This window comes from Crinia signifera, chromosome 2 (assembly GCF_055691185.1).
Source record: "Crinia signifera chromosome 2, ASM5569118v1, whole genome shotgun sequence".
Taxonomy (NCBI): domain Eukaryota; kingdom Metazoa; phylum Chordata; class Amphibia; order Anura; family Myobatrachidae; genus Crinia; species Crinia signifera.
Window position 1 is genome coordinate 7168479 of NC_139218.1, and position 27263 is coordinate 7195741.

At 56.6% G+C, this 27263-nt stretch overlaps 1 protein-coding gene across 1 annotated transcript in view; it reads left to right on the plus strand.

Annotated features, from left to right (window-relative positions):
- Positions 1–27263, plus strand: part of STXBP5L (syntaxin binding protein 5L) — a 370406-nt gene that overhangs the window by 221061 nt on the left and 122082 nt on the right. The window contains exons 15-18 of the mRNA XM_083170643.1: positions 3517–3695; positions 9691–9816; positions 11083–11234; positions 14008–14079. Coding sequence (XP_083026769.1) covers positions 3517–3695; positions 9691–9816; positions 11083–11234; positions 14008–14079 — 529 coding nt within the window. The remainder of the gene's footprint in view (positions 1–3516; positions 3696–9690; positions 9817–11082; positions 11235–14007; positions 14080–27263) is intronic.

Sequence of the window (27263 nt, forward strand, 5' to 3'; positions counted from 1 at the left end):
GAGGTTAGAGGGAGAGCTGTAGTGACACTGGCAGGTTACAGGGAGTGCTGTAGAGTGACACTGGCAGGTTACAGGGAGAGCTGTAGGGTGACACTGGCGTGTTACAGGGAGAGCTGTAGTGTGATACTGGCGGGTTACAGGGAGAGCTGTAGTGTGACACTGGCAGGTTACAGGGAGAGCTGTAGGGTGACACTGGCGGGTTACAGGGAGAGCTGTAGGGTGACACTGGCAGGTTACAGGTAGAGCTGTAGTGTGACACTGGGAAGTTACAGGGAGAGCTGTGGTGTGACACTGGCAGATTAGGTTACAGGGAGAGCTGTAGTGACACTGGCAGGTTACAGGGAGAGCTGTAGTGTGACACTGGCGGGTTACAGGGAGAGCTGTAGGGTGACACTGGCAGGTTACAGGGAGAGGTGTAGTGACACTGGCAGGTTACAGGGAGAGCTGCAGTGCGACACTGGGAAGTTACAGGGAGAGCTGTAGTGTGACACTGGTGGGTTACAGGGAGAGCTGTAGTGACACTGGCAGGTTACAAGGAGAGCTGCAGTGCGACACTGGGAAGTTACAGGGAGAGCTGTAGTGTGACACTGGCAGGTTACAGGGAGAGCTGTAGGGTGACACTGGCGTGTTACAGGGAGAGCTGTAGTGTGATACTGGCGGGTTACAGGGAGAGCTGTAATGTGACACTGGGAGGTTAAAGGGAGAGCTGTAGGGTGACACTGGCGGGTTACAGGGAGAGCTGTAGGGTGACACTGGCAGGTTACAGGTAGAGCTGTAGTGTGACACTGGCAGATTACAGGGAGAGCTGTAGTGTAACACTGGCGGGTTACAGGGAGAGCTGTAGAGCGACACTGGGAAGTTACAGGGAGAGCTGTAGTGCGACACTGGCAGATTACAGGGAGAGCTGTTGGGTGACACTGGCGGGTTACAGGGAGAGCTGTAATGCGACACTGGGAAGTTACAGGGAGAACTGTAGTGTGACACTGGCAGATTACTGGGAGAGCTGTAGGGTGACACTGGCAGGTTACAGGGAGAGCTGTAGGGTGACACTGGCAGGTTACAGGGAGAGCTGTAGGGTAACACTGGCGGGTTACAGGGAGAGCTGTAGAGCGACACTGGGAAGTTACAGGGAGAGCTGTAGTGCGACACTGGCAGATTACAGGGAGAGCTGTAGGGTGACACTGGCGGGTTACAAGGAGAGCTGTAGTGTGACACTGGGAGGTTACAGGGAGAGCTGTAGTGACACTGGCAAGTTACAGGGAGAGCTGCAGTGCGACACTGGGAAGTTACAGGGAGAGCTGTAGTGTGACACTGGCAGATTACACGTAGAGCTGTAGGGTGACACTGGCAGATTACAGGGAGAGCTGTAGTGACACTGGCAGGTTACTGGGAGAGCTGCAGTGCGACACTAGGAAGTTACAGGGAGAGCTGTAGTGTGACACTGGCAGATTACTGGGAGAGCTGTAGGGTGACACTGGCAGGTTACAGGGAGAGCTGTAGGGTGACACTGGCAGGTTACAGGGAGAGCTGTAGGGTGACACTGGCGGGTTACAGGGAGAGCTGTAGTGTGACACTGGCAGATTACAGGGAGAGCTGTAGGGTGACACTGGCGGGTTACAAGGAGAGCTGTAGTGTGACACTGGGAGATTACAGGGAGAGCTGTAGTGACACTGGCAGGTTACAGGGAGAGCTGCAGTGCGACACTGGGAAGTTACAGGGAGAGCTGTAGTGTGACACTGGCAGATTACACGGAGAGCTGTAGTGACACTGGCAGATTACAGGGAGAGCTGCAGTGCGACACTGGGAAGTTACAGGGAGAGCTGTAGTGTGACACTGGGAGAGCTGTAGGGTGACACTGGCGGGTTACAGGGTGAGCTGTAGAGCGACACTGGGAAGTTACAGGGAGAGCTGTAGTGTGACACTGGCAGATTACAGGGAGAGCTGTAGGGTGACACTGGCGGGTTACAAGGAGAGCTGTAGTGTGACACTGGGAGATTACAGGGAGAGCTGTAGTGACACTGGCAGGTTACAGGGAGAGCTGCAGTGCGACACTGGGAAGTTACAGGGAGAGCTGTAGAGCGACACTGGGAAGTTACAGGGAGAGCTGTAGTGTGACACTGGCAGATTACAGGGAGAGCTGTAGTGTGACACTGGCAGATTACAGGGAGAGCTGTAGTGTGACACTGGCAGATTACAGGGAGAGCTGTAGTGACACTGGCAGGTTACAGGGAGAGCTGTAGTGTGACACTGGCAGATTACACGGAGAGCTGTAGTGACACTGGCAGGTTACTGGGAGAGCTGCAGTGCGACACTGGGAAGTTACAGGGAGAGCTGTAGTGTGACACTGGCAGATTACTGGGAGAGCTGTAGTGTGACACTGGCAGGTTACAGGGAGAGCTGTAGTGTGATACTGGCAGGTTACAGGGAGAGCTGTAGTGACACTGGCAGGTTACAGGGAGAGCTGTAGGGTGACACTGGCAGATTACACGGAGAGCTGTAGTGTTACTGGGAGAGCTGCAGTGCGACACTGGGAAGTTACAGGGAGAGCTGTAGTGTGACACTGGCAGATTACTGGGAGAGCTGTAGTGTGACACTGGCAGGTTACTGGGAGAGCTGCAGTGCGACACTGGGAAGTTACAGGGAGAGCTGTAGTGTGACACTGGCAGATTACTGGGAGAGCTGTAGGGTGACACTGGCGGGTTACAGGGAGAGCTGTAGTGTGACACTGGCAGATTACTGGGAGAGCTGTAGGGTGACACTGGCAGGTTACAGGAAGAGCTGTAGGGTGACACTGGCAGGTTACAGGGAGAGCTGTAGGGTGACACTGGCGGGTTAAAGGGAGAGCTGTAGAGCGACACTGGGAAGTTACAGGGAGAGCTGTAGTGCGACACTGGCAGATTACAGGGAGAGCTGTAGGGTGACACTGGCGGGTTACAGGGAAAGCTGCAGTGTGACACTGGAAAGTTACAGGGAGAGCTGTAGTGTGACACTGGCTACGGGGGAAGTGAGGGTTAGGCTGGGGGGGGGGATTATGGTTAGGCACCAGTGGTTCGGTTACGAATAGGCACTTATGGGGTGAGTGAGATTGCGGGGAGAAGGTTTAGGGTTAGGCTGCAGGTAGGGTAGATATCAGGTTCTTTGGTCTCTCCATTGGGAGATATCTGTCATCTGACCACCAGGATCCCGATTCCATCCCATATGTACGTATAACAATGTAACGCCCCAATGCACATGTGTGTACAGAGTATAAGCACTACGGCGCACACTAGTGGTAAGGTGAGACTTATGGCATTCCTGTGTATACTGAGCAGTTTTCTATCTATGGAAAGGCTTCTTCCCAGTAAGAGCGCTCCCTATTGTTCCGCAGTTACACTATAGAGGGGTCTGAGGACACAAAGCCGCTGGAAGATCCCAGAAGAACGAGCGTTATAAAATAGCGTATTAGTGAATAATGTCGCCAGCGTTGACGCCAGCGCCTTCTGCACTGAGGCCATTCATCTTTTTGTTTCCTGTAAGTCCCTAGAATTTCGGCTGCAGTACGAGGTGGAGGATCTCATAACACCTGACCCTGACTCCGGCCTTCCCTTTCCTGAACCCACCTGTCAGCCTCTGTCCATGAGGAGCAGGAATCTGGCTGGCAGTGCCAACACGGTGACCGGGGACGGGCAGCAGAGGGACAGCATGCCATGTCTCAGGTGAGTGCGTCAGTCCTGTCATACATTTACCTGTGCCACCCGCTGCCCACGTCCCTGGGGTTGTGCTGTGTGAGGCCTGCCCGGGTCACTGTGCGGCTGTGTGTGATGATCCAGGATTATACCGCGCAGAGATGTAATATGCCCGATTATAGTGATTATCCGAGCGCACACTATCACAGGGTGCAGCGGAGAGTAGTCTAATAACCACACAGCACCAGCAGCCAGCAAGTCCTGAAAGCTGTAATTTAATGGCAATTACTGTATTACTCGCAGAGCCTTCCCCACAAAAGACTGATTGTATTTCTAATTAACTCTGTTTCAGCGTTTCTCAATTTGTTGAAACAACAGCTCATTTAGTGTAATTCTAGGTTATCCGAGGATTTCGCTGTGTCCCCTTCTCTGCTAGTTGCCATGTAAATGTGCTCGTTCTCTGATTATCCCAGCAAATGTAGCAGAAGTAATGGTGTATAATGTGCGGCATATACTCAGACCTGGCTGTTACAGGCATTGAGATGGTACAGAGGAATGGGACATTGTCACTAATGCTAGTGATGTCCGCCCATCGTCAATGTAGCGACCATGTGCCCACTTGGCACTGTTTCTTACAGAGGCAGAACTACCCTTGGAGAAGCAGGTGCATTGCACAGGGGCCCCTGAGGACTAAGGGGCCCACTACTACCACTAACGGCTGTGTGACGTAACATATTGTGAACTTGGGTTGAAGTGGAGTAGGGGGTGCACCTGACCCTGCCACTAGCGTTCTGCGTTTTCTGTGCAGTGTCAGCTAAATAATGCAGACTATTCCGATTCCCACCAGATCAGGGACCATGACCCTGACTACCCTGATTGCTGACTGCCCTGACCCCAGACCATGTGCGAGACTATTCCGATTCCCACCAGATCATTGACCATAAGCCTGACTACCCTGATTGCTGACTGCCCTGACCCCAGACCATGTGCAAGACTATTCCGATTCCCACCAGATCAGGGACTATAAGCCTGACTACCCTGATTGCTGACTGCCCTGACCCCAGACCATGAGCAAGACTATTCTGATTGCCACCTGTCCAGATCAGGGACCATAAGCCTGACTACCCTGATTGCTGACTGCCCTGACCCCAGACCATGTGCGAGACTATTCCGATTCCCACCAGATCATGGACCATAATCCTGACTGCCCTGATTGCTGACTGCCCTCACCCCAGACCATGTGCAAGACTATTCCGATTTCTACCTGTCCAGATCAGGGACCATAATCCTGACTGCCCTGATTGCTGACTGCCCTGACCCCAGACCATGAGCAAGACTATTCCGATTGCCACCTGTCCAGATCAGGGACCATAAGCCTGACTACCCTGATTGCTGACTGCCCTGACCTCAGACCATGAGCAAGACTATTCTGATTGCCACCAGATCATGGACCATAAGCCTGACTACCCTGATTGCTGACTGCCCTGACCCCAGACCATGTGCGAGACTATTCCGATTCCCACCAGATCAGGGACCATAAGCCTGACTACCCTGATTGCCGTCTGCCCTGACCCCAGACCACGAGCAAGACTATTCTGATTGCCACCTGTCCAGATCATTGACCATAAGCCTGACTACCCTGATTGCTGACTGCCCTCACCCCAGACCACGAGCAAGGCTATTCCGATTCCCACCAGATCATGGACCATAATCCTGACTACCCTGATTGCTGGCTGCCCTGACCCCAGACCATGAGCGAGACTATTCCGATTGCCACCTGTCCAGATCATGGACCATAAACCTGACTACCCTGATTGCTGACTGCCCTGACCCCAGACCATGAGCAAGACTATTCCGATTCCCACCAGATCATGGACCATAAGCCTGACTACCCTGATTGCTGACTGCCCTGACCCCAGACCATGAGCAAGACTATTCCGATTGCCACCTGTCCAGATCATGGACCATAAACCTGACTACCCTGATTGCTGACTGCCCTGACCCCAGACCATGAGCAAGACTATTCCGATTCCCACCAGATCATGGACCATAAGCCTGACTACCCTGATTGCTGACTGCCCTGACCCCAGACCATGTGCAAGACTATTCTGATTTCCACCTATCCAGATCAGGGACCATAATCCTGACTACCCTGATTGCCGCCTGCCCTGACCTCAGACCATGTGCGAGACTATTCCGATTTCCACCTATCCAGATCAGGGACCATAATCCTGACTACCCTGATTGCCGACTGCCCTCACCCCAGACCATGTGCGAGACTATTCCGATTGCCACCTGTCCAGATCAGGGACCATAATCCTGACTACCCTGATTGCTGACTGCCCTGACCTCAGACCATGTGCAAGACTATTCCGATTGCCACCTGTCCAGATCAGGGACCATAAGCCTGACTACCCTGATTGCTGACTGCCCTCACCCCAGACCATGAGCAAGACTATTCCGATTCCCACCAGATCATTGACCATAAGCCTGACTACCCTGATTGCTGACTGCCCTGACCCCAGACCATGTGCAAGACTATTCCGATTCCCACCAGATCAGGGACTATAAGCCTGACTACCCTGATTGCTGACTGCCCTGACCCCAGACCATGAGCAAGACTATTCTGATTGCCACCTGTCCAGATCAGGGACCATAAGCCTGACTACCCTGATTGCTGACTGCCCTGACCCCAGACCATGTGCGAGACTATTCCGATTCCCACCAGATCATGGACCATAATCCTGACTGCCCTGATTGCTGACTGCCCTCACCCCAGACCATGTGCAAGACTATTCCGATTTCTACCTGTCCAGATCAGGGACCATAATCCTGACTGCCCTGATTGCTGACTGCCCTGACCCCAGACCATGAGCAAGACTATTCCGATTGCCACCTGTCCAGATCAGGGACCATAAGCCTGACTACCCTGATTGCTGACTGCCCTGACCTCAGACCATGAGCAAGACTATTCTGATTGCCACCAGATCATGGACCATAAGCCTGACTACCCTGATTGCTGACTGCCCTGACCCCAGACCATGTGCGAGACTATTCCGATTCCCACCAGATCAGGGACCATAAGCCTGACTACCCTGATTGCCGTCTGCCCTGACCCCAGACCACGAGCAAGACTATTCTGATTGCCACCTGTCCAGATCATTGACCATAAGCCTGACTACCCTGATTGCTGACTGCCCTCACCCCAGACCACGAGCAAGGCTATTCCGATTCCCACCAGATCATGGACCATAATCCTGACTACCCTGATTGCTGGCTGCCCTGACCCCAGACCATGAGCGAGACTATTCCGATTGCCACCTGTCCAGATCATGGACCATAAACCTGACTACCCTGATTGCTGACTGCCCTGACCCCAGACCATGAGCAAGACTATTCCGATTCCCACCAGATCATGGACCATAAGCCTGACTACCCTGATTGCTGACTGCCCTGACCCCAGACCATGAGCAAGACTATTCCGATTGCCACCTGTCCAGATCATGGACCATAAACCTGACTACCCTGATTGCTGACTGCCCTGACCCCAGACCATGAGCAAGACTATTCCGATTCCCACCAGATCATGGACCATAAGCCTGACTACCCTGATTGCTGACTGCCCTGACCCCAGACCATGTGCAAGACTATTCTGATTTCCACCTATCCAGATCAGGGACCATAATCCTGACTACCCTGATTGCCGCCTGCCCTGACCTCAGACCATGTGCGAGACTATTCCGATTTCCACCTATCCAGATCAGGGACCATAATCCTGACTACCCTGATTGCCGACTGCCCTCACCCCAGACCATGTGCGAGACTATTCCGATTGCCACCTGTCCAGATCAGGGACCATAATCCTGACTACCCTGATTGCTGACTGCCCTGACCTCAGACCATGTGCAAGACTATTCCGATTGCCACCTGTCCAGATCAGGGACCATAAGCCTGACTACCCTGATTGCTGACTGCCCTGACCCCAGACCATGAGCGAGACTATTCCGATTTCCACCTATCCAGATCAGGGACCATAATCCTGACTACCCTGATTGCCGCCTGCCCTGACCTCAGACCATGTGCAAGACTATTCCGATTTCCACCTATCCAGATCAGGGACCATAATCCTGACTACCCTGATTGCTGACTGCCCTGACCCCAGACCATGAGCAAGACTATTCTGATTGCCACCTGTCCAGATCAGGGACCATAATCCTGACTACCCTGATTGCTGACTGCCCTGACCCCAGACCATGAGCAAGGCTATTCCGATTGCCACCTGTCTAGATCAGGGACCATAAGCCTGACTACCCTGATTGCCGCCTGCCCTGACCCCAGACCATGAGCAAGGCTATTCCGATTGCCACCTGTCCAGATCAGGGACCATAAGCCTGACTACCCTGATTGCTGACTGCCCTCACCCCAGACCATGAGCAAGGCTATTCCGATTGGCACCTGTCTAGATCAGGGACCATAAGCCTGGCTACCCTGATTGCCGCCTGCCCTGACCCCAGACCATGAGCAAGGCTATTCCGATTGCCACCTGTCTAGATCAGGGACCATAAGCCTGACTACCCTGATTGCTGACTGCCCTGACCTGACCTCTGTTATGATCTCTTGTGCCACGCTGCCTGGCGAGGCACTACGCGACACTGGCTGGCAGGAGATCCAATGGGGAAAGGAGGGCAACCTCGCCAACCTGACTCCGTTGCTACCGAATGAAGTTAGCGTGTGAGTGCAGGGCTAAGGCTTCACCAAAAATAGCCGCGTTCGTGAGAGCCTGTTAGTCAGGCTCCCACCTCGATGCCACCTGGTCTTACGATGTGACAACTCGCACGCCAAGGTCAGTGGTCAGCAAGGGGAAACACTAGCTAAACACCTTCCCCTGGCGAGGATACCAACGGGACTCCCGTATGGGTGAACAGAGTGCAGGGAGTGCACAAAACAATATTAACCACAGGCACGGGCGTAACAATACGCAAGAGGTCTACACAATAATCCCAAGGATGCGTAACAATACACAGACGATGTATCAATAATAATAGAAGGATAGTGGCCTGGGGGTAACCCCCACTTATCTGTGTGCAGCAGCACGAAGACGACAGGGTCCAAGGAACAGACAGGAGGGAACACAAAGCGTGGATGTGGTCTGGATCCAGGAGATGGACACTGGGCCAACGGCAGACAGCAAGCGGACACCGGAACACACTTGGAGATGGAACCCAAGCACAGGGGGAACTGGAGATGGCACTGGATACAACACAGGTGATGGGAGACAGGTGCTGGGAGACTGGAGACGGCACAGGATACAAGGAATGGCGTACTGGATACAAGGGAGCGCAGGAACACTAAGGTCAAGACCAAAGCTATAACCGGCCCTGAGTGTACCCAGGTGCCGGTTTAAATAGCGCGCCAGACTCCTGCTAATTACTGGCAAAATCCTCCCCTTCCTCCCTGCGGCTGCCAGGCGTCCTCCGTCGCCTAGGCAACCGCTGCGGCAGGGGAGGAAGAGACACGGACGCTGGCCGCGTGTGTGCGTCCGGCGGAAGTGAGGCGGCTGTGACGCGGCGGCGTCCCCGTCGCCCGGCAACCGCCAGGAGGGAGTTAGAGACTGTACGGGCAGCGTCTGCGCTGTCCCCGCAGTCTCTAACAACCTCAGACCATGAGCAAGACTATTCTGATTGCCACCTGTCTAGATCAGGGACCATAAACCTGACTACCCTGATTGCCGCCTGCCCTGACCCCAGACCATGAGCAAGGCTATTCCGATTGCCACCTGTCCAGATCAGGGACCATAAGCCCTCATGTTTTCATTGTTTAGTGCTGTGTTTATCGATGTTTCCAACCTAACTGGTGCTATCCATCTGTACGTGTCTCCATCATTACATAGTGCAGTAATTACCCTCACCGAGAAGACGCTCCATCTGTAGCAGGCTCTCCTGGCTACCAGTAATGATACAGATTGTGCAGCTGGAGCAGAACTGTGATACAAAGTGATCGATAATGATGATCTTGTCGCCCTCAGTGTGAAGAATCGGCCAGTGCGGATGCCCCCCGGGTACCAGGCTGAACTGGTCGTCCAGCTTGTGTGGGTGGATGGAGAACCCCCCCAGCAGATCACCAGCCTGGTTGTCAGCTCTGCGTATGGCCTGTGAGTAGTGGGAACATTGCGCTGGTCTGATTGTTACCTGCGGGTAAGAGTGGCAGCAGTGGCACAGTGTATAGCCTGGGTGGTGCCCAGAGGAGGAGGGCTGTTTATTTAGAATGATTCATTAATAAGTGCCATTTTGCAGGATCCATTGTGCAATTGTAGCGCAGCAGATAAATTATAACATCAGTTACCATAGTTACGTTTATAAATATGGAGCACGGTATCGGTAACCTTATAGAGGGGACAAAGATCTGATCTCTGTGTAACCCCTGCCCCTATGCTGAGCGCTGGAGCGTCGCAGGGGTGCCGGGCAGAGATGGACCACCCAATGGGTATACAGAGTAGAGGATACTATGAGGGGTAGATAGAGGACCTCTGTAATATCACTTTGGGAATGCTACAGATGCCTCCTTATTTAGTGTCAGAATGCCACGTGGTGCGAGAGACCTGACCAGCCGGGTCGTGTGCAGCTCTGCCAGCATTTGGCTTATTTTTATAATACAAATAATTATATAATACTAATGAATAATAATAAAAAAAAAATCACATTCACTGCAATATTATGCCATCAATAATTAATTAAATTTCCGTGCCCGTGGTATTATATAGTTCATATGCTCAGAGGCGTACTTTGCGCCAATTCTGTGTGACTCTGTAGTACCTGGCTTCTTTATGCAACTTTTTCCATGAATTGAGCAAATACAGTAGGACTGGCCAGCAGCTTCTGCTGATTAAAGTGATATGCCGCATGTTTGTGTTCTGGAACGTCAAAGTCTTTTCCTCCTTTGCATTTTATGTGCAGATACAGCCACAGTCACACACGGTGCCACATATCATTTTACTCAGCAGGAGCTGCTTGTGCACCCTACAGTCGCAAAACGGCAGCCTGGCACTGCCGAGTGACTAGAAGGCTATTTAATGGGAAAGGGGGCTATGTGTACATGGGCACATCTGTGTCCGGTCATTAAGTGACCCTCAATCTGCCCCAAATCCTGCCACGTGCACGTGCCACCTTCACTTACCTGTAAGAGGAGTCACATTTAATGGACAGCATTATTAAGTAGGATTTGCACATTCAGGGGTAAATTTACTAAGACTGGAGAATGCCCATAGTAACCAAACAGACGCTACTTCTTATTTATATAGAAGATCATAGATAGAATTTGATTGGTTGCCCCTAGCAACATAGTGCATATATAATAAACCACAGCTATGACACACACGTGCATGTAACGTGTGTAACGGTTCCGCATTCCCTTGTTTCAGCGTGGCGTTTGGGAACTGTAATGGCCTGGCTGTTGTAGACTACATCCAGAAGACCGTCCTGCTCAGCATGGGGACCATTGAGTTGTACGGAAGCAGTGACCCATACCAGCGCCAGCCGCGCTCGCCCCGCAAGAGTAAGCAGTTCACCGCAGGTATGGCATAGTGACAGTGTCGCTCGCTGTCCGCCAGGTCGTCCTGCATGTGGTTACACAGCTGCATGAGACACGTATATCACACATGGCTGCCGTCTCCGCACTCTATCCCCAGCCGGAGGCCACAGCCTCTTTATCCCCAGCCACAGACACTGACCTCTCTATCCCCAGCCGCAGGCCATGGCCTCTTTATCCCCAGCCACATACACTGCCCTCTCTATCCCCAGCCACAGACACTGACCTCTCTATCCCCAGCCACAGACACTGACCTCTCTATCCCCAGCCACAGACACTGACCTCTCTATCCCCAGCCACAGACACTGACCTCTCTATCCCCAGCCACAGACACTGACCTCTCTATCCCCAGCCGGAGGCCATGGCCTCTTTATCCCCAGCCACAGACACTGACCTCTCTATCCCCAGCCGCAGGCCATGGCCTCTCTATCCCCAGCCACAGACACTGCCCTCTCTATCCACAGCCACAGGCCTCGGCCTCTCTTTCCCCAGCCACAGCCAATGGTCTCTCTATCTACAGACACTGACCTCTCTATCCCCAGACACTGACCTCTCTATCCCCAGCTGGAGGCCACGGCGTCTCTATCCCCAGCCGCAGGCCACGGCCTCTCTATCCCCAGCCACAGGCCATTGTCTCTCTATACCCAGCCGTAGGCCATGGCCCTCATATCCCTAGTCACAGACCATGGCCTCTCTATCCCCAGGCCCATGCCGTGGCCTTCCTATCCCCAGCCGCAGGCCACAGCCTCCCTATCCCCAGCTACAGGCTATGGCCTCTGTATCCCCAGCCGCAGGCCATAGCCTCTGTATCCCCAGCCTGCAGGTCATGGCCTTCCTATCCCCAGCCACAGACCATGGCTCCCCTTTCCCCTGGTCATGGGCTCTCTAGCCCCAGCCACAGACCATGGCCTCCCTATTTCCAGCCACAGGCCTCGGTCTCTCTTTCCCCAGCCACAGCCAATGGTCTCTCTATCCCCAGCCACAGGCCATGACCTCCGTATCCCCAGCCACAGACCTTGGCTCCCCTATCCCCTCGCCACGGCCTCTCTATCCCCAGCCGCAGACCATGGCTCCCTATTTCCAGCCACAGGCCTCGGCCTCTCTTTCCCCAGCCACAGCCAATGGTCTCTCTATCCCCAGCCACAGGCCACGGCCTCCCTATCCACAGGCCACAGCCTCCCCAGCCACAGACCACGGCCTCCCCAGCCACAGACCACGGCCTCCCTATCCCCAGCCACAGGCCACGGCCTCCCTAGCCCCAACCACAGACCACGGTCTCCCTAACCACAGACCACGGTCTCCCTATCCCCAGCCACAGGCCACGGTCTCCCTATCCCCAGCCACAGACCATGGCGTCTGTATCCCCAGCCACAGTCTCTCTATCCTCAGCCACAGGCCACGGTCTCCCTATCCCCAGCCACAGACACTGACCTCTGTATCCCCAGCCACAGACCATGGCCTCTGTATCCCCAGCCACAGACCATGGCCTCTGTATCCTCCACCCCATGCCATGGTCTCTGTATCCCCAGCCAAAGTGTCCCTATCCTCAGCCACAGGCCACGGCCTCCCTATTTCCAGCCACAGGACTTGGCCTCTCTTTTCCCAGCCACAGGCTTCTGCCTCTCTATTCCCAGCCACAGTCCATATCCTTCCTGTCCCCAGCTACAGGCCACGGCCTTGAATCCCCAGCCACAGGCCACGGCCTCCCTTTCCCCAGCCACAGGCCACGGCCTCAGACGCAGGCCATAGCCTCTCTATCCTCAGCCATAGACACTGACCTCTGTATCCCCAGCCACAGACCATGGCCTTTGTATCCCCAGCCACAGGCCACGGCCTCCCTGCCCACAGCTACAGACCATGACCTCTCTATCCTCAGCCACAGGCCATGGCCTCTGTATCCCCAGCCACAGACACTGACCTCTGTATCCCCAGCCACAGACCATGGCCTCTGTACCCCCAGCCCCATGCCATGGCCTCTGTATCCCCAGCCGCAGGCCACGGCCTCTTTATCCCCAGCCACAGACACTGACCTCTGTATCCCCAGCCACAGACACTGACCTCTGTATCCCCAGCCCCATGCCATGGCCTCTGTATCCCTAGCCACAGACACTGACCTCTGTATCCCTAGCCGCAGACACTGACCTCACTGCTGGCATAGTCTGACTACAGTGCACTCAGCAGCTCCATCCCAGGGTGGTCTCTGTCCTGCTTAACACGGGTCACTGGGGCTTATTTGTGCGTCAGAGTAGCGTTATGTAATGTACGTGTCACTGCCTGCATTACATATTTTATATTTATTTTCATGTATTTATTTTTTGGTTTGGAAAATGTGTGTGGATATGAGAATACGACGCGCAGTCTTGGGGTCTAAAAGCACATTGCTGAGGTGTTTGCCTGCCCTGTGCTGGCGGATCCGGCATAGTTATACCCATGATGCCCAGCGGGCCTACAATATTTCACAGCTTAGACCTTTGGCACGCATCCTAATACTGCATTAATAACCGAGCAGAACAAGGATACTTCTATTCCCGGCCTTTATGCCAATCAGATTAATAATGACCCCCAGAGATGCCACGTCTCGTTGTCCGCATCCACGCGCGTTTCTCCAAACATGACTGGTGCGTAGCTGGAGGTGAGAGATCACCAAGGCCGCAGTGCACTGCACCTCCTTTCACCGCACACTCTTGTTTTCTTTCCTTTCTTTCCTCCGCCTGCTGCTGCCGCTGCTGATCTGCTGACGCGCTGGCATGTTCCACAGACAACTTTTGCATGCGTGGCCTGTCTAATTTTTACCCAGATTTAACGAAACGGATCCGTACTTCTTATCAGAGTAAGTTCTCCGGGAGCTGGTGGTGCAGATCGTGTTCTCTTGTGTGTCCTGCAGCACATTTCCCATGCATGAATGTTGTGTACGGGTCGGTCTACATGGTGCTGAGGTTCTGTACACTCCCGGTCAGCCTCCTACGTAACGCTCTGGGCTAGAGGACCGTCTCTTAGTGCCTGATAGTCTCCCCCTTCATACTGAATGGGTCATACATTGTGTCCTGTTATATACGTGTCCATAGAACCTCTACAGTCCTTCATCAACTAAATCTGTAGTGTAGTCATGTCTAGGCTTGCAGCAATGGACGTCAATGCAAGCCCCTGTACACCATGACCTCTCCTAAATGTAATGGGAGGCAAAGAGAAAACACACATTAGTTGTATAAGCAATATCCCTATGTGTAGCTGCAGTAAGAGTAGGCCGGGCAGTTATCTGGGGGACAGGGTAGCTGCAGTAAGAGTAGGCCGGGCGGTTATCTGGGGGACAGGGTAGCTGCAGTAAGAGCAGGTCAGGTGGTTATGTGGGGGACAGGGTAGCTGCAGTAAGAGTAGGCCGGGCGGTTATCTGGGGGACAGGGTAGCTGCAATAAGAGTAGGCCTGGTGGTTATCTGGGGACAGGGTAGCTGTAGTAAGAGTAGGCCGGGTGGTTATCTGGGGGACAGGGTAGCTGCAGTAAGAGTAGGCCGGGCGGTTATGTGGGGGACAGGGTAGCTGCAGTAAGAGTAGGCCGGGCGGTTATCTCGGGGACAGGGTAGCTGTAGTAAGAGTAGGCCGGGCGGTTATGTGGGTGTCGGGGTAGCTGCAGTAAGAGTAGGCCGGGCGGTTATCTGGGGGACAGGGTAGCTGTAGTAAGAGTAGGCCGGGCGGTTATCTCGGGGACAGGGTAGCTGTAGTAAGAGTAGGCCGGGCGGTTATGTGGGTGTCGGGGTAGCTGCAGTAAGAGTAGGCCGGGCAGTTATCTGGGGGACAGGGTAGCTGCAGTAAGAGTAGGCCGGGCGGTTATGTGGGTGTCGGGGTAGCTGCAGTAAGAGTAGGCCGGGCAGTTATCTGGGGGACAGGGTAGCTGCAGTAAGAGTAGGCCGGGCAGTTATCTGGGGGACAGGGTAGCTGCAGTAAGAGTAGGCCGGGCGGTTATCTGGGGGACAGGGTAGCTGCAGTAAGAGTAGGCCGGGCGGTTATCTGGGGGACAGGGTAGCTGCAGTAAGAGTAGGCCGGGCGGTTATCTCGGGGACAGGGTAGCTGCAGTAAGAGTAGGCCGGGCGGTTATGTGGGTGTCGGGGTAGCTGCAGTAAGAGTAGGCCGGGTGGTTATCTGGGGGACAGGGTAGCTGCAGTAAGTGTAGGCCGGGCGGTTATCTGGGGGACGGGGTAGCTGCAGTAAGAGTAGGCCGGGCGGTTATCTCGGGGACAGGGTAGCTGCAGTAAGAGTTGTCCGCGTGGTTATGTAGGTGACGGGGTAGCTGCAGTAAGAGTAGGCCGGGCGGTTATGTAGGTGTCGGGGTAGCTGCAGTAAGAGTAGGCTGCGTGGTTATCTGGGGGACAGGGTAGCTGCAGTAAGAGTAGGCCGGGCGGTTATGTGGGGGACAGGGTAGCTGCTGTAAGAGTAGGCCGGGCGGTTATGTGGGGGACAGGGTAGCTGCAGTAAGAGTAGGCCGGGCGGTTATCTGGGGGACAGGGTAGCTGCAGTAAGAGTAGGCCGGGCGGTTATCTGGGTGACGGGGTAGCTGCAGTAAGAGCAGGTCAGGTGGTTATGTGGGGGACAGGGTAGCTGCAGTAAGAGTAGGCCGGGCGGTTATCTCGGGGACAGGGTAGCTGTAGTAAGAGTAGGCCGGGCGGTTATCTCGGGGACAGGGTAGCTGTAGTAAGAGTAGGCCGGGCGGTTATGTGGGTGTCGGGGTAGCTGCAGTAAGAGTAGGCCGGGCAGTTATCTGGGGGACAGGGTAGCTGCAGTAAGAGTAGGCCGGGCGGTTATGTGGGTGTCGGGGTAGCTGCAGTAAGAGTAGGCCGGGCAGTTATCTGGGGGACAGGGTAGCTGCAGTAAGAGTAGGCCGGGCAGTTATCTGGGGGACAGGGTAGCTGCAGTAAGAGTAGGCCGGGCGGTTATCTGGGGGACAGGGTAGCTGCAGTAAGAGTAGGCCGGGCGGTTATCTGGGGGACAGGGTAGCTGCAGTAAGAGTAGGCCGGGTGGTTATCTGGGGGACAGGGTAGCTGCAGTAAGTGTAGGCCGGGCGGTTATGTGGGGGACAGGGTAGCTGCAGTAAGAGTAGGCCGGGCGGTTATCTCGGGGACAGGGTAGCTGCAGTAAGAGTAGGCCGGGCGGTTATGTGGGTGTCGGGGTAGCTGCAGTAAGAGTAGGCCGGGTGGTTATCTGGGGGACAGGGTAGCTGCAGTAAGTGTAGGCCGGGCGGTTATGTGGGGGACAGGGTAGCTGCAGTAAGAGTAGGCCGGGCGGTTATGTGGGGGACAGGGTAGCTGCAGTAAGAGTAGGCCGGGCGGTTATCTGGGGGACAGGGTAGCTGCAGTAAGAGCAGGTCAGGTGGTTATGTGGGGGACAGGGTAGCTGCAGTAAGAGTAGGCCGGGCGGTTATCTCGGGGACAGGGTAGCTGTAGTAAGAGTAGGCCGGGCGGTTATCTCGGGGACAGGGTAGCTGTAGTAAGAGTAGGCCGGGCGGTTATGTGGGTGTCGGGGTAGCTGCAGTAAGAGTAGGCCGGGCAGTTATCTGGGGGACAGGGTAGCTGCAGTAAGAGTAGGCCGGGCGGTTATGTGGGTGTCGGGGTAGCTGCAGTAAGAGTAGGCCGGGCAGTTATCTGGGGGACAGGGTAGCTGCAGTAAGAGTAGGCCGGGCAGTTATCTGGGGGACAGGGTAGCTGCAGTAAGAGTAGGCCGGGCGGTTATCTGGGGGACAGGGTAGCTGCAGTAAGAGTAGGCCGGGTGGTTATCTGGGGGACAGGGTAGCTGCAGTAAGTGTAGGCCGGGCGGTTATGTGGGGGACAGGGTAGCTGCAGTAAGAGTAGGCCGGGCGGTTATCTCGGGGACAGGGTAGCTGCAGTAAGAGTAGGCCGGGCGGTTATGTGGGTGTCGGGGTAGCTGCAGTAAGAGTAGGCCGGGTGGTTATCTGGGGGACAGGGTAGCTGCAGTAAGTGTAGGCCGGGCTGTTATCTGGGGGACGGGGTAGCTGCAGTAAGAGTAGGCCGGGCGGTTATCTCGGGGACAGGGTAGCTGCAGTAAGAGTTGTCCGCGTGGTTATGTAGGTGACGGGGTAGCTGCAGTAAGAGTAGGCCGGGCGGTTATGTAGGTGTCGGGGTAGCTGCAGTAAGAGTAGGCTGCGTGGTTATCTGGGGGACAGGGTAGCTGCAGTAAGAGTAGGCCGGGCGGTTATGTGGGGGACAGGGTAGCTGTAGTAAGAGTAGGCCGGGCGGTTATCTGGGGGACAGGGTAGCTGCAGTAAGAGTAGGCCGGGCGGTTATCTGGGGGACAGGGTAGCTGCAGTAAGAGTAGGCCGGGCAGTTATCTGGGGGACAGGGTAGCTGCAGTAAGAGTAGGCCGGGCGGTTATGTGGGTGACGGGGTAGCTGCAGTAAGAGTAGGCCGGGTGGTTATGTGGGTGTCGCGGTAGCTGCAGTAAGAGTAGGCCGGGCGGTTATCTGGGGGACAGGGTAGCTGCAGTAAGAGTAGGCCGGGCGGTTATCTCGGGGACAGGGTAGCTGCAGTAAGAGTAGGCCGGGCGGTTATCTGGGTGACAGGGTAGCTGCAGTAAGAGTAGGCCGGGCGGTTATGTGGGTGACGGGGTAGCTGCAGTAAGAGTAGGCCGGGCGGTTATCTGGGGGACAGGGTAGCTGTAGTAAGAGTAGGCCGGGCGGTTATCTGGGGGACAGGGTAGCTGCAGTAAGAGTAGGCCGGGCAGTTATCTGGGGGACAGGGTAGCTGCAGTAAGAGTAGGCCGGGCGGTTATGTGGGTGACGGGGTAGCTGCAGTAAGAGTAGGCCGGGTGGTTATGTGGGTGTCGCGGTAGCTGCAGTAAGAGTAGGCCGGGCGGTTATCTGGGGGACAGGGTAGCTGCAGTAAGAGTAGGCCGGGCGGTTATCTCGGGGACAGGGTAGCTGCAGTAAGAGTAGGCCGGGCGGTTATGTGGGTGTCGGGGTAGCTGCAGTAACAGTAGGCCGGGTGGTTATCTGGGGGACAGGGTAGCTGCAGTAAGAGTAGGCCGGGCAGTTATCTGGGGGACAGGGTAGCTGCAGTAAGAGTAGGCCGGGCGGTTATGTGGGTGACGGGGTAGCTGCAGTAAGAGTAGGCCGGGCGGTTATCTGGGGGACAGGGTAGCTGCAGTAAGTGTAGGCCGGGCGGTTATCTGGGGGACAGGGTAGCTGCAGTAAGAGTAGGCCGGGCGGTTATCTGGGGGACAGGGTAGCTGCAGTAAGAGTAGGCCGGGTGGTTATGTGGGTGTCGGGGTAGCTGCAGTAAGAGTAGGCCGGGCAGTTATCTGGGGGACAGGGTAGCTGCAGTAAGAGTAGGCCGGGCGGTTATGTGGGTGTCGGGGTAGCTGCAGTAAGAGTAGGCCGGGCAGTTATCTGGGGGACAGGGTAGCTGCAGTAAGAGTAGGCCGGGCAGTTATCTGGGGGACAGGGTAGCTGCAGTAAGAGTAGGCCGGGCGGTTATCTGGGGGACAGGGTAGCTGCAGTAAGAGTAGGCCGGGTGGTTATCTGGGGGACAGGGTAGCTGCAGTAAGTGTAGGCCGGGCGGTTATGTGGGGGACAGGGTAGCTGCAGTAAGAGTAGGCCGGGCGGTTATCTCGGGGACAGGGTAGCTGCAGTAAGAGTAGGCCGGGCGGTTATGTGGGTGACGGGGTAGCTGCAGTAAGAGTAGGCCGGGCGGTTATCTGGGTGACGGGGTAGCTGCAGTAAGAGTAGGCCGGGTGGTTATCTGGGGGACAGGGTAGCTGCAGTAAGTGTAGGCCGGGCGGTTATCTGGGGGACGGGGTAGCTGCAGTAAGAGTAGGCCGGGCGGTTATCTCGGGGACAGGGTAGCTGCAGTAAGAGTTGTCCGCGTGGTTATGTAGGTGACGGGGTAGCTGCAGTAAGAGTAGGCCGGGTGGTTATGTAGGTGTCGGGGTAGCTGCAGTAAGAGTAGGCTGCGTGGTTATCTGGGGGACAGGGTAGCTGCAGTAAGAGTAGGCCGGGCGGTTATGTGGGGGACAGGGTAGCTGCTGTAAGAGTAGGCCGGGCGGTTATGTAGGTGTCGGGGTAGCTGCAGTAAGAGTAGGCCGGGCGGTTATCTGGGGGACAGGGTAGCTGCTGTAAGAGTAGGCCGGGCGGTTATGTGGGGGACAGGGTAGCTGCAGTAAGAGTAGGCCGTGTGGTTATCTGGGGGACGGGGTAGCTGTAGTAAGAGTAGGCCGGGCGGTTATGTGGGGGACAGGGTAGCTGCAGTAAGAGTAGGCCGTGCGGTTATCTGGGGGACGGGGTAGCTGTAGTAAGAGTAGGCCGGGCGGTTATCTGGGTGACAGGGTAGCTGCAGTAAGAGTAGGCCGGGCGGTTATCTGGGGACAGGGTAGCTGTAGTAAGAGTAGGCCGGGCGGTTATCTGGGTGACAGGGTAGCTGCAGTAAGTGTAGGCCGGGTGGTTATGTAGGTGACGGGGTAGCTGCAGTAAGAGTAGGCCGTGCGGTTATGTGGGTGTCGGGGTAGCTGCAGTAAGAGTAGGCCGGGCGGTTATCTGGGGGACAGGGTAGCTGCAGTAAGAGTAGGCCGTGCGGTTATCTGGGGGACAGGGTAGCTGCAGTAAGAGTAGGCCGTGCGGTTATCTGGGGACAGGGTAGCTGTAGTAAGAGTAGGCCGGGCGGTTATCTGGGTGACAGGGTAGCTGCAGTAAGAGTAGGCCGGGCGGTTATCTGGGGACAGGGTAGCTGTAGTAAGAGTAGGCCGGGCGGTTATCTGGGTGACGGGGTAGCTGCAGTAAGTGTAGGCCGGGTGGTTATGTAGGTGACGGGGTAGCTGCAGTAAGAGTAGGCCGTGCGGTTATGTGGGTGTCGGGGTAGCTGTAGTAAGAGTAGGCCGTGCGGTTATCTGGGGGACAGGGTAGCTGCAGTAAGAGTAGGCCGGGAGGTTATCTGGGGGACAGGGTAGCTGCAGTAAGAGTAGGCCGGGCGGTTATGTGGGTGACGGGGTAGCTGCAGTAAGAGTAGGCCGGGTGGTTATGTGGGTGTCGCGGTAGCTGCAGCAAGAGTAGTCCGTGCGGTTATCTGGGGGACAGTGTAGCTGCAGTAAGAGTAGGCCGGGAGGTTATGTGGGTGTCGGGGTAGCTGCAGTAAGAGTAGGCCGGGCGGTTATCTGGGGGACAGGGTAGCTGCAGTAAGAGTAGGCCGGGCAGTTATCTGGGGGACAGGGTAGCTGCAGTAAGAGTAGGCCGGGCGGTTATGTGGGTGACGGGGTAGCTGCAGTAAGAGTAGGCCGGGTGGTTATGTGGGTGTCGCGGTAGCTGCAGTAAGAGTAGGCCGGGCGGTTATCTGGGGGACAGGGTAGCTGCAGTAAGAGTAGGCCGGGCGGTTATCTCGGGGACAGGGTAGCTGCAGTAAGAGTAGGCCGGGCGGTTATGTGGGTGTCGGGGTAGCTGCAGTAACAGTAGGCCGGGTGGTTATCTGGGGGACAGGGTAGCTGCAGTAAGAGTAGGCCGGGCAGTTATCTGGGGGACAGGGTAGCTGCAGTAAGAGTAGGCCGGGCGGTTATGTGGGTGACGGGGTAGCTGCAGTAAGAGTAGGCCGGGCGGTTATCTGGGGGACAGGGTAGCTGCAGTAAGTGTAGGCCGGGCGGTTATCTGGGGGACAGGGTAGCTGCAGTAAGAGTAGGCCGGGCGGTTATCTGGGGGACAGGGTAGCTGCAGTAAGAGTAGGCCGGGTGGTTATGTGGGTGTCGCGGTAGCTGCAGTAAGAGTAGGCCGGGCGGTTATCTGGGGGACAGGGTAGCTGCAGTAAGAGTAGGCCGGGCGGTTATGTGGGTGACGGGGTAGCTGCAGTAAGAGTAGGCCGGGCGGTTATGTGGGTGTCGGGGTAGCTGCAGTAACAGTAGGCCGTGCGGTTATCTCGGGGACAGGGTAGCTGCAGTAAGAGTAGGCCGGGCGGTTATCTGGGTGACGGGGTAGCTGCAGTAAGAGTAGGCCGTGTGGTTATCTGGGTGACAGGGTAGCTGTAGTAAGAGTAGGCCGGGCTGTTGTGTGGGTGACAGGGTAGCTGCAGTAAGAGTAGGCCGGGCGGTTATCTGGGGGACAGGGTAGCTGCAGTAAGAGTAGGCCGGGCGGTTATCTGGGGGACAGGGTAGCTGCAGTAAGAGTAGGCCGGGCGGTTATCTGGGGGACAGGGTAGCTGCAGTAAGAGTAGACCGGGCGGTTATCTGGGGGACGGGGTAGCTGCAGTAAGAGTAGGCCGGGCGGTTATCTGGGGGACAGGGTAGCTGCAGTAAGAGTAGGCCGGGCGGTTATCTCGGGGACAGGGTAGCTGCAGTAAGAGTAGGCCAGGCGGTTATCTGGGGGACAGGGTAGCTGCAGTAAGAGTAGGCCGGGCGGTTATCTCGGGGACAGGGTAGCTGCAGTAAGAGTAGGCCGGGTGGTTATGTGGGGGACAGGGTAGCTGTAGTAAGAGTAGGCCGGGCGGTTATCTGGGGGACGGGGTAGCTGCAGTAAGAGTAGGCCGGGCGGTTATCTGGGGGACAGGGTAGCTGCAGTAAGAGTAGACCGGGCGGTTATCTGGGTGACAGGGTAGCTGCAGTAAGAGTAGGCCGGGCGGTTATCTGGGGGACAGGGTAGCTGCAGTAAGTGTAGGCCGGGTGGTTATGTGGGGGACAGGGTAACTGCAGTAAGAGTAGGCCGGGCGGTTATCTGGGGGACAGGGTAGCTGCAGTAAGAGTAGGCCGGGCGGTTATCTGGGGGACAGGGTAGCTGTAGTAAGTGTAGACCGGGCGGTTATGTGGGTGTCGGGGTAGCTGCAGTAAGAGTAGGCCGTGCGGTTATCTCGGGGACAGGGTAGCTGCAGTAAGAGTAGGCCGTGCGGTTATCTCGGGGACAGGGTAGCTGTAGTAAGAGTAGGCCGGGCGGTTATCTGGGTGACAGGGTAGCTGTAGTAAGAGTAGGCCGGGCGGTTATGTGGGGGACAGGGTAGCTGCAGTAAGAGTAGGCCGGGCGGTTATCTGGGTGACAGGGTAGCTGTAGTAAGAGTAGGCCGGGCGGTTATGTGGGTGATGGGGTAGCTGCAGTAAGAGTAGGCCAGGCAGTTATGTGGGTGATGGGGTAGCTGCAGTAAGAGTAGGCCGGGCGGTTATCTGGGGGACAGGGTAGCTGCAGTAAGAGTAGGCCGGGCGGTTATGTGGGTGACGGGGTAGCTGCAGTAAGAGTAGGCCGGGCAGTTATCTGGGGGACAGGGTAGCTGCAGTAAGAGTAGGCCGGGCAGTTATCTGGGGGACAGGGTAGCTGCAGTAAGAGTAGGCCGGGCGGTTATCTGGGGGACAGGGTAGCTGCAGTAAGAGTAGGCCGGGCGGTTATCTGGGTGACGGGGTAGCTGCAGTAAGAGTAGGCCGTGCGGTTATGTGGGTGTCGGGGTAGCTGCAGTAAGAGTAGGCCGGGCAGTTATCTGGGGGACAGGGTAGCTGCAGTAAGAGTAGGCCGGGCGGTTATCTGGGTGACGGGGTAGCTGCAGTAAGAGTAGGCCGTGCGGTTATGTGGGTGTCGGGGTAGCTGCAGTAAGAGTAGGCCGGGCGGTTATCTCGGGGACAGGGTAGCTGCAGTAAGAGTAGGCCGGGCGGTTATCTGGGTGACGGGGTAGCTGCAGTAAGAGTAGGCCGGGCAGTTATCTGGGTGACGGGGTAGCTGCAGTAAGAGTAGGCCGGGCGGTTATCTCGGGGACAGGGTAGCTGCAGTAAGAGTAGGCCGGGAGGTTATGTGGGTGTCGGGGTAGCTGCAGTAAGAGTAGGCCGGGCGGTTATCTCGGGGACAGGGTAGCTGCAGTAAGAGTAGGCCGGGCGGTTATGTGGGGGACAGGGTAGCTGCAGTAAGAGTAGGCCGGGCGGTTATCTCGGGGACAGGGTAGCTGCAGTAAGAGTAGGCCGGGTGGTTATGTGGGTGTCGGGGTAGCTGCAGTAAGAGTAGGCCGGGCGGTTATCTGGGGGACAGGGTAGCTGCAGTAAGAGTAGGCTGCGTGGTTATCTGGGGGACAGGGTAGCTGCAGTAAGAGTAGGCCGGGCGGTTATGTGGGGGACAGGGTAGCTGTAGTAAGAGTAGGCCGGGCGGTTATCTGGGGGACAGGGTAGCTGCAGTAAGAGTAGGCCGGGCGGTTATCTGGGGGACAGGGTAGCTGCAGTAAGAGTAGGCCGGGCAGTTATCTGGGGGACAGGGTAGCTGCAGTAAGAGTAGGCCGGGCGGTTATGTGGGTGACGGGGTAGCTGCAGTAAGAGTAGGCCGGGTGGTTATGTGGGTGTCGCGGTAGCTGCAGTAAGAGTAGGCCGGGCGGTTATCTGGGGGACAGGGTAGCTGCAGTAAGAGTAGGCCGGGCGGTTATCTCGGGGACAGGGTAGCTGCAGTAAGAGTAGGCCGGGCGGTTATCTGGGTGACAGGGTAGCTGCAGTAAGAGTAGGCCGGGCGGTTATGTGGGTGACGGGGTAGCTGCAGTAAGAGTAGGCCGGGCGGTTATCTGGGGGACAGGGTAGCTGTAGTAAGAGTAGGCCGGGCGGTTATCTGGGGGACAGGGTAGCTGCAGTAAGAGTAGGCCGGGCAGTTATCTGGGGGACAGGGTAGCTGCAGTAAGAGTAGGCCGGGCGGTTATGTGGGTGACGGGGTAGCTGCAGTAAGAGTAGGCCGGGTGGTTATGTGGGTGTCGCGGTAGCTGCAGTAAGAGTAGGCCGGGCGGTTATCTGGGGGACAGGGTAGCTGCAGTAAGAGTAGGCCGGGCGGTTATCTCGGGGACAGGGTAGCTGCAGTAAGAGTAGGCCGGGCGGTTATGTGGGTGTCGGGGTAGCTGCAGTAACAGTAGGCCGGGTGGTTATCTGGGGGACAGGGTAGCTGCAGTAAGAGTAGGCCGGGCAGTTATCTGGGGGACAGGGTAGCTGCAGTAAGAGTAGGCCGGGCGGTTATGTGGGTGACGGGGTAGCTGCAGTAAGAGTAGGCCGGGCGGTTATCTGGGGGACAGGGTAGCTGCAGTAAGTGTAGGCCGGGCGGTTATCTGGGGGACAGGGTAGCTGCAGTAAGAGTAGGCCGGGCGGTTATCTGGGGGACAGGGTAGCTGCAGTAAGAGTAGGCCGGGTGGTTATGTGGGTGTCGGGGTAGCTGCAGTAAGAGTAGGCCGGGCAGTTATCTGGGGGACAGGGTAGCTGCAGTAAGAGTAGGCCGGGCGGTTATGTGGGTGTCGGGGTAGCTGCAGTAAGAGTAGGCCGGGCAGTTATCTGGGGGACAGGGTAGCTGCAGTAAGAGTAGGCCGGGCAGTTATCTGGGGGACAGGGTAGCTGCAGTAAGAGTAGGCCGGGCGGTTATCTGGGGGACAGGGTAGCTGCAGTAAGAGTAGGCCGGGTGGTTATCTGGGGGACAGGGTAGCTGCAGTAAGTGTAGGCCGGGCGGTTATGTGGGGGACAGGGTAGCTGCAGTAAGAGTAGGCCGGGCGGTTATCTCGGGGACAGGGTAGCTGCAGTAAGAGTAGGCCGGGCGGTTATGTGGGTGACGGGGTAGCTGCAGTAAGAGTAGGCCGGGCGGTTATCTGGGTGACGGGGTAGCTGCAGTAAGAGTAGGCCGGGTGGTTATCTGGGGGACAGGGTAGCTGCAGTAAGTGTAGGCCGGGCGGTTATCTGGGGGACGGGGTAGCTGCAGTAAGAGTAGGCCGGGCGGTTATCTCGGGGACAGGGTAGCTGCAGTAAGAGTTGTCCGCGTGGTTATGTAGGTGACGGGGTAGCTGCAGTAAGAGTAGGCCGGGTGGTTATGTAGGTGTCGGGGTAGCTGCAGTAAGAGTAGGCTGCGTGGTTATCTGGGGGACAGGGTAGCTGCAGTAAGAGTAGGCCGGGCGGTTATGTGGGGGACAGGGTAGCTGCTGTAAGAGTAGGCCGGGCGGTTATGTAGGTGTCGGGGTAGCTGCAGTAAGAGTAGGCCGGGCGGTTATCTGGGGGACAGGGTAGCTGCTGTAAGAGTAGGCCGGGCGGTTATGTGGGGGACAGGGTAGCTGCAGTAAGAGTAGGCCGTGTGGTTATCTGGGGGACGGGGTAGCTGTAGTAAGAGTAGGCCGGGCGGTTATGTGGGGGACAGGGTAGCTGCAGTAAGAGTAGGCCGTGCGGTTATCTGGGGGACGGGGTAGCTGTAGTAAGAGTAGGCCGGGCGGTTATCTGGGTGACAGGGTAGCTGCAGTAAGAGTAGGCCGGGCGGTTATCTGGGGACAGGGTAGCTGTAGTAAGAGTAGGCCGGGCGGTTATCTGGGTGACAGGGTAGCTGCAGTAAGTGTAGGCCGGGTGGTTATGTAGGTGACGGGGTAGCTGCAGTAAGAGTAGGCCGTGCGGTTATGTGGGTGTCGGGGTAGCTGCAGTAAGAGTAGGCCGGGCGGTTATCTGGGGGACAGGGTAGCTGCAGTAAGAGTAGGCCGTGCGGTTATCTGGGGGACAGGGTAGCTGCAGTAAGAGTAGGCCGTGCGGTTATCTGGGGACAGGGTAGCTGTAGTAAGAGTAGGCCGGGCGGTTATCTGGGTGACAGGGTAGCTGCAGTAAGAGTAGGCCGGGCGGTTATCTGGGGACAGGGTAGCTGTAGTAAGAGTAGGCCGGGCGGTTATCTGGGTGACGGGGTAGCTGCAGTAAGTGTAGGCCGGGTGGTTATGTAGGTGACGGGGTAGCTGCAGTAAGAGTAGGCCGTGCGGTTATGTGGGTGTCGGGGTAGCTGTAGTAAGAGTAGGCCGTGCGGTTATCTGGGGGACAGGGTAGCTGCAGTAAGAGTAGGCCGGGAGGTTATCTGGGGGACAGGGTAGCTGCAGTAAGAGTAGGCCGGGCGGTTATGTGGGTGACGGGGTAGCTGCAGTAAGAGTAGGCCGGGTGGTTATGTGGGTGTCGCGGTAGCTGCAGCAAGAGTAGTCCGTGCGGTTATCTGGGGGACAGTGTAGCTGCAGTAAGAGTAGGCCGGGAGGTTATGTGGGTGTCGGGGTAGCTGCAGTAAGAGTAGGCCGGGCGGTTATCTGGGGGACAGGGTAGCTGCAGTAAGAGTAGGCCGGGCAGTTATCTGGGGGACAGGGTAGCTGCAGTAAGAGTAGGCCGGGCGGTTATGTGGGTGACGGGGTAGCTGCAGTAAGAGTAGGCCGGGTGGTTATGTGGGTGTCGCGGTAGCTGCAGTAAGAGTAGGCCGGGCGGTTATCTGGGGGACAGGGTAGCTGCAGTAAGAGTAGGCCGGGCGGTTATCTCGGGGACAGGGTAGCTGCAGTAAGAGTAGGCCGGGCGGTTATGTGGGTGTCGGGGTAGCTGCAGTAACAGTAGGCCGGGTGGTTATCTGGGGGACAGGGTAGCTGCAGTAAGAGTAGGCCGGGCAGTTATCTGGGGGACAGGGTAGCTGCAGTAAGAGTAGGCCGGGCGGTTATGTGGGTGACGGGGTAGCTGCAGTAAGAGTAGGCCGGGCGGTTATCTGGGGGACAGGGTAGCTGCAGTAAGTGTAGGCCGGGCGGTTATCTGGGGGACAGGGTAGCTGCAGTAAGAGTAGGCCGGGCGGTTATCTGGGGGACAGGGTAGCTGCAGTAAGAGTAGGCCGGGTGGTTATGTGGGTGTCGCGGTAGCTGCAGTAAGAGTAGGCCGGGCGGTTATCTGGGGGACAGGGTAGCTGCAGTAAGAGTAGGCCGGGCGGTTATGTGGGTGACGGGGTAGCTGCAGTAAGAGTAGGCCGGGCGGTTATGTGGGTGTCGGGGTAGCTGCAGTAACAGTAGGCCGTGCGGTTATCTCGGGGACAGGGTAGCTGCAGTAAGAGTAGGCCGGGCGGTTATCTGGGTGACGGGGTAGCTGCAGTAAGAGTAGGCCGTGTGGTTATCTGGGTGACAGGGTAGCTGTAGTAAGAGTAGGCCGGGCTGTTGTGTGGGTGACAGGGTAGCTGCAGTAAGAGTAGGCCGGGCGGTTATCTGGGGGACAGGGTAGCTGCAGTAAGAGTAGGCCGGGCGGTTATCTGGGGGACAGGGTAGCTGCAGTAAGAGTAGGCCGGGCGGTTATCTGGG